The following is a 17431-nucleotide window of genomic DNA, read 5'->3' on the forward strand; positions in this document are numbered from 1 at the left end:
TTTTCAATATATTATGGCATAGAAAACAAAATCAGTTGGCAGCGGATGCAAGGATCAAAGCAGTCAAGCAGACCTAGCTTCTTGTTCAATGTTTCTTGTTGGCTCCTGGAACTAAGGTTGGCGATCGATATTGGTGATGTCGTCTACCCCTTAGTAGACCTTTTGCTACCTCGTGTAGCACATGTCTTTTCCCCGTGTACAACAAGCTCCACGTGAACACGGTAACACGGTTACAATTGGGAACCCGTGCCCCATGAGTGAAGGTACAAGTTCTTGGGTCGTAGACTCGCAATAAGGCGTCTTGCGTGCTGGTCACTGGCCTGATCACCGACATCCACATCACGATCCTCCCATCGCCCAACATTACAATTGGCTTCTCGAGAAACTCGAACCTCGTCGGCGGATGGTGTTCCACGCGGCACGACGACATGTCGATGGTGTAGCGCTTGGACCATAGAGACCGGTTTGAGTCCACGTGGAACCACATCTCGACGTGTGTATCGGAACTAGTGAGTCTAGTGTAGCTTGCAACCAGGCTGCCCTTCAGTTCGGCCAAGGTGACATCGCGGCAATTTGCAGGGCCTCGGAGGGTAGCCGCCAAGGGCAACAACGCTTCACTGATGAGGTTGAACGCCATGATATGGTGGGCGTGTGTGGCTCCTCGTACTCGGCATATTTGGATAGAAAGTAGGCGACTCCGTTGATGACGGTGACACAATTGACGTGCGTCATCACGCTCAACGGAGGGCCTCCCGTGTCTCTCCAGCCAGTGTCGATGTCGCCGAGATTGAGGATCTTGCAGACCTGCTGGCCGCCCCCTGCTAGGCTGGCAATGGCGAGCACCTTTCGCTCTCCCCTGGACGCCGCATGCCAGACGGTGCACGAGGTGGTGGAGCCCACCGGCGGCGCATGATCGGGCAAGATGCAGACGGCGCCCCTAGCGAGGTCGAGCATGCGGAGCCGACTCTGCTTGCTCCAGACGAAGACCATGTGGTCAGGACCCACGGCGCGCGCCTCGGCCTCGACGTAGGAGCAAACGTCGTTCGCCGCGGTTTTTACCCGCAGCGCATCACCAGACTCCATGTCCACCACAAAGGCATCGTTGCTCGGACAATAGTCGTCTATGCCGACAGCGAGGAGCCGGAGGCCAGGGTTGTGGGCGGCGGCGATGAACTCCGGGTGGCACAGCAGGGAGCGCCATGACCTGCAGACGGCGCGGAAACGGCAGAGGGCCTCGGTTGGGAGGCGCAGCAGGATGTCATAGAGCAGTACGCCGTCGTTGCAGGTGGCCACGATTGGTGGATGAGGAGACGGAGTGCTGGATCCTCCCCGGTGTGGTGAAGGGAGCGTCATGGCCGCCGTGGCCATAGAGGTCCGTGTTGGCCCAGCACCCGGCAGTACTCTCGCCGATCTGATACCAAACACAGCCCCTGTACGTCGAGTACTTTCCGACGTAGACGACGAAGCGATTCCCGGCGAGACGTTACGCACGTACGATAGCCAGTACTTCCGCCGTGAGGTACGACCGAGCTAACCAAGCTCCTACTTGATCGATCTTGTGATCTACTAGCTAGTACTACTCACGCGCACAACACAAAAACGATTATAGCCACAGGTGCATATCGCACCTTGGTGTTTTTCCTTGTATTGACTTCACAACTCACGGTACACGGTGGTTGTACAAGCCAGGATTACACGTACATATATATTAGGCCTAAGCTAAACCGAGTCGAACAGCTAAAGCTATACAGCCTAAGCTAAACCGACTTGAACAGCTAAACCTATACATATACTGCTCGTACACGCGAGTGGCACCGTGTTCCTGACGGAGTGCTTATTTCTAACAATCACCCCCTAAGCACGACGTGCACTTCATTTCGACCTGGGTCCCAAATCCGCCAGCTGCTTCCCGTGGGCGTCTTCCTCGGTATTGCTTTCGCCGTTCCTCGTGGCACCCATGTCACCGACTTTACCTTCGTCGGCTTCTCCATAGCATCACGCCGACAATCCTCCTTGTCCACGTCTTCCGTCTTCACCGGTTTCTCGATGAACAAACATTGCTTCGTGTGCTTCATCTTCACCGGATTACTCACCGTCCGAAATTCCTTCTTCGGATAGTAGTCTAACACGCGTCGCATGCGTGCTCGTGTCGGTCGTAATCGTATCGTCTCCAATGCAGTCGGAGGTAGCACGACATACTCTTCTGCGTTTGACGTCGCACTTGTCTTATCACTTGAGGGTCCTCCATTTGTTGGTTGAGGTTCCACGTTGCTCCCTCGCAACTCGTCAATGTGATCCCGCCAAAGTACTTCCTCACCAGGATTTATAGGAGCGTGCACGCAGCAGCTACCTAGCTTCTTTCCTGATGGATGCAACTTCAGCTGATGCTTTTCCCCGTCATGCACACAAGTACTAGCTAACTCACGTGTGGCCATATCGATTAGCTCTAGACACACAAAACGTGGTTGCTCCTTCCTTGTATTTCTTGCTAGGATGCATCCTTCCATCACGTATGGTACACCCGATTCTTCTGGGTTGGGTGTCCCTTTTCCTTTTACTGGCACAAGCTCCTCTATTAGGCTTTGCCTTTCTTCTGGCCACACAACACACGGGTTGGTTGGCCTCTTTTCTGAGCTCCCTTGTGCAGCTCCATCCAGCCAAGAGGGCCTGCTGTTGTCGCCCCTGCTTCGTGGAGTGATAGGATTGTTCGTGGGACTTGTGTCTACAGCATCTGCCCCGGCTACACTGCTTCGTGCAGCAACGCTGCCTGCACTCGATGCACCAGCACCACCCATCCAAGGTGTTGACGAAGATGAATTCGTCGCACCGGCTTCTGAACTTGCGTTTACGGCAGTACAAGTTCTTGTTTCTGGATCATCTGCATGTCCATAATTACTGTGCACAACAGTAAAAATATTGTCCGGTTCCGTGGAGTCCCAAATCCATGATAAGTCTTCCTCGAAGACTACGCCGCATGTGACCATCACCTTGTTAGTCGAGGGATTGCACAAACGATATGCTTTTGAGCCTTCTTCATAGCCAGTCATGATCATTGGAGTACTCCTATCTGCCAAGTTTCTTTTATGGCTGGACACCATCTTGACATGCGTCACACACCCGAAAGTGCGAAGATGATCAACCGATGGCTTTCGTCCGTACCATGCTTCGTACGGAGTCACACCAACCATACTCCTAGTTGGCGCCCTGTTCAGCAAGTAGACAGCCGTGTTGACTGCCTCACCCCAGAATTTTCCTGGCAAGCCTTTGCTCTCCATCATGCTCCGTGCCATGGCCACCACTTTATGCTTCAATTCACCACCCCGATCTATGCGTAGGGACTTCTTCGCCCTCGCCTTGACTCCTCCAGCTTCCTTGATCTTCTTGAATGCTTGTAGACCTTGATCTTTACTCTTCAGCAACACAATCCACATGTATTGGCTGAGATCATCCACCACAAGCATGAAGTACTCATTGCCGGACGGGGTTGCGGGTGAAATTGGACCGCATATATCGCCATGAACGAGCTCCAAAGCTTCACTTGCCTGATCCGTGGTTTCACATGGGTACGGGGCACTTCGTAGCATCTCGACGACACCTTCGTCGCATAGCTTGTCCACGTGATCCACACACGGTAGACCATGATCCATCACAATCTCCGTAGCCGGTGATGGAGAAGGTAGCTCCTCCTCATCCTTCTGCTCGCATACTTCGAGCATCAGCATCATAGGTCCATCATTTCCTTCATGGGCGATGAGAGCCCTTTCCTTCGGCTTCTGTGGTTTCCGGCAATCAACCTTGAAGTGACCGAGCTCGCCGTAGTTATGACATCTTACTTTCTTTATGTCAAACTTCCTCCTCGGCGGAGCGTCGTCCTCGTCCTCCCCTGCGATGTTCTTTTTCGCTGGGCGAGAGGCTTCTTTATCACTTCTTCTGTCATATGCCTTATCGCCCTTCTCTTTGACGACCACCGACTCCCATTGGGCACGAGTAAGCATCACGTGCTCTTCCGGTACCACATCACCATAGGTGATCTTCATCCGCTCGTCATGAGCCTTGAACCGTCCAACTAGATCATCCATCGTGAGAGTCTTGAGATCAACGCACTGCTCGATCACCGAAACAACGGGCAAGTAACGCGGCGGCACCGCGCGAAGGAAACGCCTTACGATCGAGATCTCCTCGAGCTTCTCGTCGAGCGCGCGAATCCCATTGACCAATGTAGCGACCCTCGAAGTGAAGGCGTCCACCGTCTCATCTTCTCCCATCTCAAGGTTCTCGTACTGCTTCTGCAAGGTTTGTAGGGCCGCCTCGCGGACGCGCTCGTGACCAAGATTTAGCGTCTTGATCGTCTCCCACGCCTCCTTTGCAGATTTCTTCGAGATCAGGTGCTGCTTCACGTCCATCGGCATCACTGAGCAGATGGCCGTGAGTGCCTGTCGGTCCTTGCGGTACATCGGCGCGCCCTTCATGAACTCGTCGCCGCCGGGATCGACAGCCTCCCAGACTTCGTTGGACTCGAGCGCCCACATCATCGTGGTCGCCCACACCGTGTAGTTGTCGCGGATGTACTGCGGGTACTGCGTCGACATCGGCGCCGCGGCGCCGGAAAACTCGCCCACTTCCTTCGTCATGACCTCCCGTTACTAGGAGATCCTCCACAAGGCTCTGATACCAATTGTTGGCCCAGACCCGGCAGTACTCTCGCCGATCTGATACCAAACACAGCCCCTGTACGTCGAGTACTTTCCGACGTAGACGACGAAGCGATTCCCGGCGAGACGTTACGCACGTACGATAGCCAGTACTTCCGCCGTGAGGTACGACCCAGCTAACCAAGCTCCTACTTGATCGATCTTGTGATCTACTAGCTAGTACTACTCACGCGCACAACACAAAAACGATTATAGCCACAGGTGCATATCGCACCTTGGTGTTTTTCCTTGTATTGACTTCACAACTCACGGTACACGGTGGTTGTACAAGCCAGGATTACACGTACATATATATTAGGCCTAAGCTAAACCGAGTCGAACAGCTAAAGCTATACAGCCTAAGCTAAACCGACTTGAACAGCTAAACCTATACATATACTGCTCGTACACGCGAGTGGCACCGTGCTCCTGACGGAGTGCTTATTTCTAACAGTCCGATCCACGTACGCGAGGGCGCAAACTGAAGGCCTGACTCGTGATCTATCTGGAGTTCTGCACTCGATCCTGAACCAAAAGTAGGGGAAAAAACAAGGGGAGAAAATAGCAATCCAGCCCGCACACGAAACACCCAGCTAGCCCCAGGCGAACGAATACGGAAGACGAACAAACAATGGTGCAGAATGTAAAACAGGAATAAATCATGTGCACGATCGGTTCCATCAACTGATGATTAGCAATTCCTTCCTAGTTTAAAGCCCCCTTCCAATCTCTGGCATGCATCCTGTGCGTGACGCATCAAGATATACATCAAGACTCTGCGTCCCCTGGTAGCTCCTGCGCGGCACACCTGCGAAAAAGCATGGCCGCCCACCTCAGCGCGCTGCTCCGCGCCAAGCTCAGGTGCCGCCTGGCCTTGCACGCCAACGCCCACTGCATCACCCCTGGCAGCAGCCTCCCTCTTCCTCTTCCTCACCATCATCATGCCGACTTCTTGGTGCGCGCTCCCCTCGCCGTGCCGGCACGGTGGCTCGCCGCCAGACCGAGCAGGAAGAAGAAGGATGCTGCAGCCATGCCACCGTCGACACCTCGCGCCGGGGCGGCAGCAAAAGGTTTCGCCTGTTCATTAGTTTTTTCTACAGCATGTACGTACGTAGCTCTTGTTTCGGCCTTCGCGCGCATGGTTAACTGAAACTTCGCAGCTGGTGCAGGTGGCGGCGACGGCAAGGCCCAGGACGCGGCAGCAGCGGCGGTGATGAAGGATGCCAAGATAGTCACGGCCACCAAGAAGGGCGCCGCGGTGCTGGACCCGCACATCCCCGACGACATGAAGAAGTCATGGCACGTCCTGCAAGCGGTACGTGCGTTGCCTTAGAGTTTCTTTCCACCCGTGCGCGCGACATCAAGGGCTCCTGTGTTATTTGACTGCAGGGCGATGAGATCTACGACGCCACCTTGAACCAGACCAACGTTGGAGCCAACAACAACAAGTTCTTCATCATCCAAGCTCTAGGTAAATTATTGTCCTCCTCCTGCAAGCCACCTAAGAGAAGAACCTGGATAGATAACCGCTTGCTCATCTCACTGAGGAGATTACAGACTTAGTTAATGATAATAGACATTTACCTTTGTAAAAGTGGAGTGTTCGCAAAACAGGGTAAATCACTGGCTCGCGGATTATGGGAGGACAGAGGCCAGGCGAGAACTACCATTTGTCTTTATTCATGACTTTCTTATAATCCATGTTGCTTAATTAATCTAAGAGTGATTAGGAATATTATTACCGTATAAAAAACCCGAAGTGCTGCGTGTTTATCGTAGAGTCTGATGTCGGTAAAAGCTTCATGGTGTACTGGAGATACGGGAGAGTGGGCTCCCGAGGTCGGACGGAGCTAATGGGTCCCATGCAACGGCACGAAGCCATTAACCTATTCCAATTTAAGTTTGAGGACAAGACTAATAACCAGTGGGTCAGTCGCCATAGCTTCAGGTGTCATGCAAAGAAGTACACTTGGCTTGAGATGGACTACGGCAAGGAAGGAGTAAGATCAATCTGCCTCAAGTTTTCATTACTGACTATATAAGTTTACTAACTACATTATGGAAAAGAGGGATGCACTCTCAATGTTTCTTATTGTAATTTGTTTCAGGATAAGGCTCAGAAGAAAGAGCTTGTTGCTAATCAGATAAAGGAGACAAAGCTTGAAACTAGAACTGCGCAGTTCATATCCGTCATCTGCGATATTACCATGATGAAGCAGCAAATGATGGAAATTGGTAAGTTGGTTATTGTCATTTTTCTTTGAATGATTTGGGCATCTAAACCCTTTAGAAAAAATCATTTGGAAAACAAAAGACATGCCCAAAAAAAACTCACACATAGAGATGTTTGGAGTGCTTTCTGAACCTGCAATTTGTGTGTGTTTGTTTTCTTCCGCAGATTCCCATTGATTATCATGTAGCATTTGCTTTTACTAATTCCTCCATCTTCCCTAACCCATTATTAGGTTATAATGCTGATAAACTTCCTCTTGGAAAGATAAGTCAATCTACAATAAGTAAGGTGAGCTCCTTTTGTGCTTCTGTCAAGGATTACCAATGCAGTGTGGATGCATGATTACTGGTTGAAGAACAATGTGCATATAAAAATCTATCAACTATTAACAAAATTACATCAGGTTGTATTTTTACCAAAGTTTTAAATAGCGCGTTATCTCTTTGCTATAGCATCACTGTAGCGGATTCATGGCGCTCCCGCTTGTTATGCACTTTTAGCGCTAAATACAATCTCCCACTAATAGCTCGCTAAATCGCACTATAACGCTAAATATGGATAAATATAACACTATTTCTCCTGCTAAGCAAATGTTTTCATATTAAAATTTAAAAGTTAGACCTAGTTATGTAATATGCATCATGATTTTTCAGTACAAGTTTGTATCATTGAAATTCTTGTCATATTTATAGATGATATGAAACTTTGATGGCTACTTTTTCCAGGAATTTTCTTATTTTTTAGAAAAAACACTAAATGGCTTAGCTCCGTTATACCTTCGCTATAGCTTCTTTTGGACCTAGAAAATGTTGCCTCTAAGAAGCATAGCCCGCTATTTTAAACTTTGATTTTTTACATACTTTCAAATAAGTCACTTAAATACACTATGCACTGGATAAATTTGTTGGATGTACGTTCAGTGTGGTATGTAGTAAGAGCTTAGATATTAGGATCTCGGCTTCTTATTCCATTTATCCTATCTTACTCCCTTTTGATAATGACCTTTCCTCTCCAAAGGGTTATGATGTTTTGAAGAGGATCTCTCATGCTATTTCGAGGGGTGACAAGATACATATTGAACAATTGACCGGGTAAGTGTAAGTCCAATTTTTTTTATATATTTCCTGCATACATTATATAGTAAATAATAAACAACCCGATCCTGGTTTGGTCATTGGAATTTCCATGACTGGTCATGGTTATGCTTGCGTAGACATAATATAGCAAAGAATTTTCTGGCAACATCAGCGTTATTTGTTCGTGAGCATTGACGAATAATGATAATTGGGCAATACATAATGGCAGCCACCGTTTGTACTACATCTGTACTTCTGACTTTTGAACTACATTTATCCTTACCGTGATATTCCTCTATTACTCTGGTTTCAGGGAATTCTACACCATCATTCCTCATGACTTCGGTTTCAAAAAGATGCGTAAGTTTTAAGCTTTCTTCTTAATCCACCCTGCAGTTAGGATATTCTGACAAACTTTTCTGACAGGTGAATTTATCATCGACACTCCTGAGAAGCTCAAAGCTAAGCTGGAAATGGTATTAGGCTACCATCTTTTGCTTCATTCCAGCATTGACCTGTTACAAAATCTTGTATTGCGATAAGAAATGCTGACCATTTTCAAGGATAATTTTGAACATTGATTATTCTGAAGAGATTAAGAGCCTGAGCCTCTTTTTGTCCTTTCTAATTAAAAAACATGTACATGTATTTCTTCATAAAGTTTGAAATGCATCCTAACTGAACATTCAGTTTTTCTCCTAGATCATTCAGATCCACATTCTCTGTACCAAGTCCACCTTGGTACAAGATGCATAGAAGCTTTTTGTGTTCTTTCTTTAGATGGTTGATTCATTTTGCCATTTAGGCTGATCCTTGAGTTCTAAGCTATGATAATTGATACTTGAAACTTGCAATCAAATGAAGTTTGTGTGCATCATTTCGATGCAGAGGTCAGGGTCATACTCCATGTCAGAAAAAAACTAAATCCACCTCCGTATCTAATGTTACCATTGGTCTTCCTTTGTCGAAGGTTGAAGCCCTTGGTGAGATTGAGATTGCGACCAAGCTTTTGGAAGATGACTCGACCGATCAGGTAAGACATTGGTAAGAGAAATATGGTGTACACACATGATATTACGGTTTTATAAGTTCTTCTGATTTGTGATCTAGGACGATCCATTGTATGCTCGATACAAGCAGCTTGGTTGTGACTTTACACCTCTGGAAGTTGACACGGAAGAATACTCAATGGTAATACTTCTACAAAGAATATATGTACACAATGTGGATGTTTCATGTTGGTTGCGGGTTTCTCTTAAACATGTTTTGTTGTAAATTAACTAAGTGGTAAAGAGTTGCTGACATGGAAAAGTGTCCTCTACGTACACAACATCAAATAATTGCTTTGGTGTTCAAGAATTGAAAAGTAGATTTAAACATTCTTTACTGTTCAAGAATTGATCTAGTGTTGCTGTCTTCTTAGAGGCACCTTTTCTAGAGCCTAGAGACTTCAACCATGTATGACCATTTCTACCGTCCAGATAAAAACATATTTGAAGAATACACATGGAAAAAATCACACGGATTATACCGTCGACATAGTGCAAATATTTAAGGTGACAAGACATGGTGAAACAGAGAGGTTCCAGAAGGTGAGTGGATCTGCCTAATCACCTATGTATAAAAACTCCTAACAAAACTTCTGCAATGAACTATAAATTTGAAATGCTTCACAGTTTATTGGCGCAGGAAATAGGATGCTTTTATGGCATGGTTCCCGGCTGACCAACTGGACTGGAATATTTTCTAAGGGTAATTCATGCTATCCATTGTTGTTGTTATGTTTTTATTTTTACATGCATAGAAGATAACTTCATCCGGCCTTCTTCATTTATGAAAACCTGCCATTTGATCTTCCTCGAGTTCTCAGGAGTATAAATATTACCTCTGTCAGTATGAAAGATAGTTTTAATTAACACTAATCTTTCTCCCAGGTTTGAGAATTGCTCCTCCTGAAGCACCTAATAATGGCTACATGTTTGGGAAAGGAGTTTACTTTGCTGATATGTTCTCCAAGAGTGCAAACTACTGCTGTTTTTCAGAAACATCTAATAAATCTGGAGTGTTGCTTCTGTGTGAGGTCTGTTTGTCATAGTCACCTCCAAGTTATTAGATGCTCATCACATACCTTTGCATGATCCTTTCTTAGTTTGGGTGTGTTTTTCTTCATTTATGATATTGTATCGATTTTTTGTTGAACTTATTTTGGGGTTTCTCAGGTTGCACTTGGCAGCATGAATGAGCTAATATATGGTGATGTCTGTGCTAATGATCTTCCCAAGGGAAAACTAAGGTCGGTTGCCAATGCAAGTCCTTTCTATATAATTCCTACACATACTTGCTAGCTCATTCAAAAGTAACCCTATCAACATATCAGTCTCTGATTTATTACTTTGATACGAGTAATAAATAAAACATGATATATTTGTTCACCGTGTAGTACTACTTGTTAACAACACAAAGAGTATGCACATCATTGAAAATCTATCTTGTGCAGCACGAAAGGACTCGGGAAGACGGCCCCGGACATGGCGAACTCCAAGATCACCGACGATGGTGTGGTTGTTCCGCTTGGGAAACCTAAAAGGTATCTCCCGGAAAGGTATCTTTTAAGAAATCCAACCTGTAGCAGCGGTGCACATACGCAAGAAGCACTGTGACTTAACTATATGCACGGCCTTTGTCTCTGGTGTTGCAGGGTATTCTCAACTACAATGAGTACATAGTCTATGACGTGAACCAGATCAGGATGCGGTATGTTATCCATGTCTCCTTCAACTCAAAGAAAAATTAGACCATTCCTGCGAACATGGAGCAGTGCTAAGATCTTGACATCTTCTTCGTGGAATCCAATTTTCTGTCACACATTATTAGCAGCAGATGAATGTGGAGGAAATTGTAGTTTGGCTCTGGTATCATTCTGATCAGATGAATTGGGAAGTTCGTCTTATTTGCATAGAAACCATATCGGCATCCAATTCTACCGAAAGCATAGGCAATGAGAGGCAGATCCCTCATCTCGTTTGGTTAGTGAGAGGCAGAGCCCTCACTAATTAAATGGAGTGAAAAATGTCTTACCGACGCAGTTCCATCTAAAAAAAGGCCTAGATCCAAAACATTTACTTACAAAAATGGAGTATTTAGTTTGGGGGTGTTTAAGATACTATTTTCAATGTATATCGAGAAAAACAAGTGTTATCACATTGCACATTGGTAAGTATTTTTCCGATAGTGTTATTACAGAGATGCAAAAATCAATAGATTGCTTTATTGTAAGAATCTAGAAATCAACTTTATATGTAAACAAATAGATTATTCTAGAATGTACGAAGTTCAACTGTCAGATATTTATAGAATCCCATCTTATGATCTCCCATGGTCAAGGAGTGGAATAGTTAGATAGTGGCACATCTGTGCTCTAAGATACATTGTAAATGTATCTCTTCACCTTCATGTTTAATTGTGTTTTATGTACACAATTTGATTACCTTTTTAGGACTAATATACCAGTCACTGTCTGAAAGTGGGAATTTGATCTAAGGTGTCTGTTTTACAAGATTTTTTCGAAAGTATAAAAATCCGAGAAAAAAATGTTTAGAAGGATGTGGAAGACGCACACATGCGCGTGAGCGAGGACTACCAAGACCAGCGCGGCCTTCCAAAGACCTTTGGCTAAGGATTTTCTCGGTGTCCCCTAGAACTATGCATCACAAAGTTAACACTTCACAAAATCCCGAACTGGGCACAACTTCCTTGTCTGTAGCTAAAGTCTAGAACCAGCGGCAAAGAAACTGCATGCGCTCGACTAGGTCAGGCGCAAGCAGGACATAGAAACAGAGCCTCACAAGGCACCGGAGAAACAGCCGCCCACTTCCGGCGTCGGTAAACCCTAGATCGCCCTTCGCCGTAGCGAGAGAAAAAAAATGGTTTGTGGGGTGTTTGATTGTATCATTAAACTGCTTCCTACATACAAAGATTTTCCACCAAACAATTCTTCCAAAGAGATTAGGGTTTGTGTTCAAAGAATACCGGGCACGTTTTTGTCTTACTGCGTGTCTCTGCTCCATCGGATCTAATCGGACGGTTGAACTTTCCCCAACCTTATGCACTTGTGGTTTCACCTCGCCTCTTCTTTTTCTGACCACTCCTCAGTCGTCCTCACCCATCTCCAATGCTGCCGCAGTGCCACCACTGCATAGGGGCCTTCAATCATCATCAGTTGAAGAAGAACTGCTATCCACTGAGTATGTTTCGCTAGATCAGCATCCATATATGATCAGCAAAAACCTCGAGCTCCCTTCTTCAGCTTCTCAGCACCAGCAGTCCCATATAACCCTGCCCATTAAGCAATAAGGAACATATCGTAAGAACGATAAGCAGCCATGATCAGCAAAAACCTTGAGATCCCTTCTTCGCTTCTCAGCATCAGCAGTCCTATATAACTGTGCCCATTAAGCAATATAAGGGAACCTATAGTAAGAATGATCAGCGCAGTGGACTTCACCACATACGGAGTACTTGTCAAGGGCACGTATTGTTTCAAACTCTCTATCTTTATCAATGAAAAGGGAAAGCTTTTTCCCGTTCCCAAAGAAAAAAAAAGGTTATTTTGTTTCGAATGCTCCAAATCAACCAGCACAGAGTAACCAACAGGCAACAGGAACATGTACAGTTTATCTTCACCGGGGAAAAACACATAGAACCAAGCAAAAATTTCTAGATATTTCTAGGAAAAGAATTTGTACCCAAAGCCACCCAAACCACTTTAGCAACACCACAGGAATAAAAGAGCTGATTCGAAGTTTCCATGTTATCACAGAAGGACTGTCTAGGAGATCCTAACCATTTTCCTTATCTCAAATTGTCTCTTGTTAAAAATAGCATCTTGAAATAAATGGCGTAAGAAAATCTTTTTCAGGGGAATTTTGGACTCCAAATCCCCTTGTTATGAGCCCAGAGATGTTCTATTTTTCCAACATTTGATAATCAGATAGAGTACCATTTTGTTAGGAGTAGAGAACTTGAGATCTATGCATTTGCACAACAACTCTGTACAGCCTGGAGCCAAGGGCCCAAAGTTTACTGTAAGAAATAATCTCCAGTTGACTAGGACAAAGAAACTTCACTCGTAAGAGAAAGGACATCCAAATTTTAAGGAACATAAGGCAACCGATAACATTCAACGACTCTAAATGGGAAAATATATGAAAACCTTATTTTGATGGGAAATCATGATAACCAGACGATTTCTTCAGACTGGGGCCAAGTTTCATGTCAAATTGCCAACCGTGTTTCGGGCTAACAAATTGAAACTAAAGTCCGGTTCAAATAAGAGAAAAGTCCAATTTACCCCCCTAAACTTGTCTCAAAGTTCACTTTAGAACCTCTTAATTTAATTTGGTTCAACTTACAACCTCAAACTCTGAAAACCGTTGGAAAATACCCCTTTCTCCAACTTAATAGATTTTGACTTGTTTTATTTTGCCACGTCACTGGTTTTCAATTACTGCATGCACACTACATCTTCAGAGTACACATTCGTTTGTACAGCATGCATGCGTGTTCTTCACTGAAACGGGTTAGGAAAACAGAAATTGCCAATCAGCGAGGAGCGCGAGCGCCTCTGCCGTACCATGTTTAAAATGTAATATTTATCTTCAGTTCTTTATTACACCTTCAGTTCTTTTTAAAATGTAATATTTACCTTCAGTTCTTTTTAAAATGTAATACTTACCTTCAGTTAACAATACACGGATTGATATAACCACAAGAGATTAAAACTTGATACCAAATAAGTAGCTAGTTATCTCTTTCAAATACAAATCAGTATTTCAGAATACAATACACTTTTACTCCACAGAAACAAAACAAGTGTTGTCCCATAATTGCTTGCATAACGTGAACAAATGCTTAAACGGAACAGATAAGTGTCGAAACAAAGGAAATACACATGTAGCTAACAGAACACCGTTGCAATGAGCTCATCTCCTTTATCCGTCACAACCTCAATGCCAGCGGCCATTCTACTCAACTGGATTACAAAAATGAAACCTGTGCCAGTGGCAGTGTACTGTTACATTCATCTTTCTGCCGCACTAATGTTAAGAAAAATCCAGAACTTGAAAAATGTAGAAATTTGAGAATACTAAATGCCAATGACAGAATTTCTATTTTTATACAGACGTGTTATGAAGTTATAATCAGAGCCACGAGCCCGGTTCTAGAGCCTGGCACAAGCTGGGGTAACTACCACCACCACAAAGACGACCGAACGGGATACAACGTAGGGGAATGGGGCAAAACATGGTTTGGGATGACGAATGAAGGATATAATACATTGATAAACTCTTCCTTATTGCTTAAAGGATATCAATCCGATCTCTAAATCCAATATTTTCCTATTTAAACAATTTTAATCCTATTTTTAAAAATATTCCATTTCCAATTGGACACTTCCTAATGCTATAGTGCGCATAACAGGCTCCATTCTTGAACAATGGCAATCACAACTTAAATCATACCATCCACTTCAGTATACTGCAAAACCGCACAAATACGCACAAACAACAGAAATATTCTTCTGAATTTGTGCAGTACATTATTTCAGTAAGGGACCAGAAGTTGTGTGTGTCCATGCTGACAGCAGATTAAAGTGCATACCTCAGAGGAAGTTCTTTTCTATAAAACAAGTCTACTTCAGCACCTAAGTCTCTCCAGATAGAAGCAAATTCAACAGCAGTATATCTGCAATGACATGCCACACGAAAAAAACACAAGTTAGAAAGCATCGCTAATAAGTAATAATATTATGGTACAGGGTAGAACCATACCCACCACCAAAAATCATCTTCACGTGAGGATATTATTATATCCTTTCAAGTTTCCTGGAGATTGTAGTGATGAGAATTTTTATTTCATGTTCACCGCATTACATAAAACAAGGAATCCAATGGCACTACTATCTTTTTCTGCAGAATAATTTTGCTCCAAAGTAATTCAGCTAATCATGAGGAATATGTTATATGCAGACTCCTAGAAGAAAGCAGCCACAAGTGGATGAGAATATGCCACATAATGACAACAGTAAGATTAATAAGAGGAGGAAGATCACAAAGCAACGAAGAATCAGCCTCCTACTGCAAAGACGACATCATAAATTATACAATTTTAATGATGCCCAAGTAGCAGCAACGAACTGTTTCTCTTCCATTGCCGCTTCTTTTTTCCTTTCTACCGTTTGCAGATGTACAGATGAATTTTTTCATGTGCTGCATTTAAGTGTTTGGCTTGGGAAGCATAGGCATCTGGAAGGAGCATGAAGCACTGGCTTTTCAAGGTAGTGTGTATGGGTTCATATTAAATTTGCAAGGGAAAAACCTGGAGCAATTCGCTCTCAGTGAGAACATCTAGGTGATAGTTCAGGTGTTCTTTTTCAATACTTCAAAAAGGTAACTTTGGTAACTTTGGAACTTACAATTACAGTACAGAGATAGGTTACTATATATATTAAATATAATCGTTTCAGACCATCCCTAATCAAGAGACTGCTTAAGCGAAAAAAATTAAGCTTAAAAACACTATAAAACTGCATAAGCTCTATAATTGCCTGGCGTTTTCAAATCTCTGTCTCATTTTCATATATAATCTTAGATAAGCCAATCATTCAGGAGAGAGCAGATGCAGCATTCACCTCCAACCAGAGGCATCCTCATTCCTTTGCCTCAGTTTCACTAGCGAAAAACACCAAATCATTGTGCTCACCATCAGCGTTCATCGCTCCAGCTGCATCTTGCATGGACAGCAAAGTAAAGAAAAAGATCTGATTTTAACTACAGGACCAAAACTTAAAGAAACTCGCTATGCTTCCAAGAAGGGCAGAGGCGCACCTGTCAACCATCTGTCCTAGTGGCTGCAGTTTGATTTGGGCAAGCAACCGTCGCTGCATCCCTAACTACCAAGCAAACGCAGGAGCTATGGCCCAAGCCCCGGTGGCTTCAATTGGGCAGCACAGTGGCTGTTGTTCCGTACTCCGAAGTATGTGGTCTCGGACTGCCAGGGGGCACACCACCATTACCATGGCTGTGGAGAAGCCTGAGTGGAAGAAGGCACCAATGCAGGATGAGCATAAGGGCAATTCAGTCTTCTGCACTTTGTCTGATGGAAATGATAAATGAGTATCACTAGTATAGCAGTATCTCCTGAATTTACAGTTGTCCAACTAAATATGGGTAGTCCGAATCAGGGGTGAAACCTGAAAATAATATCGTTGGTGTCATCCATCTATGTATAGTGGTATGATTGCTTATTTGTAAGATTATTTTGATAGTTCCAATGAAGATCAGTAAAAAAAATAATGGGGCCATTTGACACCAATGGCTACATGCCCCTGGTTCTAATGTGAAGGACCAAATTCACCTCAATGCAATTACCATGTTCATTGACTTGTTCCACAGAATCAGTGCACTGAAACTGTAGAAAGAGGAAAAGGGACACTAAAGGAAGCCCCATGTTTAACGAGATTTTAGAATGTTTTTACAGAACAAGGCACTATTGGCATTTTTATAGCTAGCAATTTTCTTTCAAAGATATATGATTATAGTATGCAGATTTCATGGACAACAGGTTCTGTCACGAAGAGTCAAGAGCCTAAGTTAAGTTCATGATGCCATGATCTTTTAATATTCATGCTCTACAGCATAAACATATCATGTGGCTTTGGCATCTAATGTAGAGAAGTCAAACTGACACATTCAGGTTTGACACATACCAAAGCACAGTACACACTATGACTCAAATATGGTCTGTGGTGCATTCTATGCCATCACTCTGGAATTTAGAAGTAAAAGTAGCATGCGACACACCAACATTCAGATGTAACAGATTCTAAGTAACGACGACCCATGTCTTCCATTTAATATATCCAAGCTAATGTGGTGTCCTCAACAGATAAGATGATTGCTATTTACTCACGGCAATAGTATACACCTAGCTGATAAGTTCTTAAAGAGGAACGTGTGAACAAAAAAGGCTCTGGGGACCAATGTTCCATAGCTAAGCATGAGAAAATAAGAGTTAAGGTAGAAGGCCAGACTTGCCTTGGTAGAGCTCAAATCAGGTTTGCAGAATCATCTCCATGTATTTTGAAATGAATAAATGACCAATGATCCAGCATACAGCTACTCCAAAAAAAAAAACAGATGATTAAGCCATATAATTACTGAACAAAATAAGTCAAAAGCTACAAAAAGAAGTCAAACTTGCCATGCTAACTTCAAGAAAAAAACATATGTAAGCTTAGGTTCCATCCCAAGATATATGAGCCTAAGGAAAATGTTGGTCTTGCGCCAATTTTAGATAAGATCAACAATTTGTTACTTAGATTCGATTGTTAGGCCTATATATAAAGAGGGCACTCTGAGGAATTAATCAAG

At 44.0% G+C, this 17431-nt stretch overlaps 1 protein-coding gene and 1 long non-coding RNA gene across 5 annotated transcripts; one reads left to right on the forward strand and one right to left on the reverse strand.

Moving 5' to 3' along the window:
• The first annotated feature begins 5511 nt into the window (after positions 1-5511).
• LOC124690970 (poly [ADP-ribose] polymerase 2-A-like) lies at positions 5512-10794 on the forward strand. The gene is made up of 17 exons (XM_047224277.1): positions 5512-5761; positions 5861-6006; positions 6081-6162; positions 6471-6691; positions 6800-6926; positions 7157-7212; positions 7942-8015; positions 8314-8360; positions 8427-8476; positions 8971-9033; positions 9111-9191; positions 9482-9592; positions 9677-9752; positions 9935-10080; positions 10220-10293; positions 10498-10602; positions 10698-10794. The coding sequence occupies exons 1-17, from the start codon at positions 5512-5514 to the stop codon at positions 10792-10794; spliced, it is 1806 nt and encodes a 601-aa protein (XP_047080233.1).
• Positions 10795-13815: 3021 nt separating this feature from the next.
• On the reverse strand, positions 13816-16196 carry LOC124688838. 4 transcript variants are annotated; one of them, XR_006998639.1, is made up of 5 exons: positions 15887-16196; positions 15691-15782; positions 14835-14884; positions 14661-14744; positions 13816-14051 (listed from the first exon to the last, which is right to left on the reverse strand). It is a non-coding gene; the product is annotated as an uncharacterized LOC124688838 (long non-coding RNA). The 4 variants fall into 4 exon arrangements; XR_006998640.1 differs by having other exon boundaries at positions 14831-14884; XR_006998641.1 differs by having other exon boundaries at positions 13816-14580; positions 14831-14884.
• Positions 16197-17431: the final 1235 nt, after the last annotated feature.

Source organism: Lolium rigidum, chromosome 2, assembly GCF_022539505.1.
Source record: "Lolium rigidum isolate FL_2022 chromosome 2, APGP_CSIRO_Lrig_0.1, whole genome shotgun sequence".
Taxonomy (NCBI): Eukaryota; Viridiplantae; Streptophyta; class Magnoliopsida; order Poales; family Poaceae; genus Lolium; species Lolium rigidum.

Coding starts and splice junctions, on each gene's coding strand:
- LOC124690970 (XM_047224277.1), top strand. CDS start 5,512: ATGGCCGCCCACCTCAGCGCGCTGCTCCGCGCCAAGCTCAGGTGCCGC. Junction 6,163..6,470: donor CTTCATCATCCAAGCTCTAG/GTAAATTATTGT, acceptor TGTTTATCGTAG/AGTCTGATGTCGGTAAAAGC. Junction 8,016..8,313: donor CATATTGAACAATTGACCGG/GTAAGTGTAAGT, acceptor CTCTGGTTTCAG/GGAATTCTACACCATCATTC.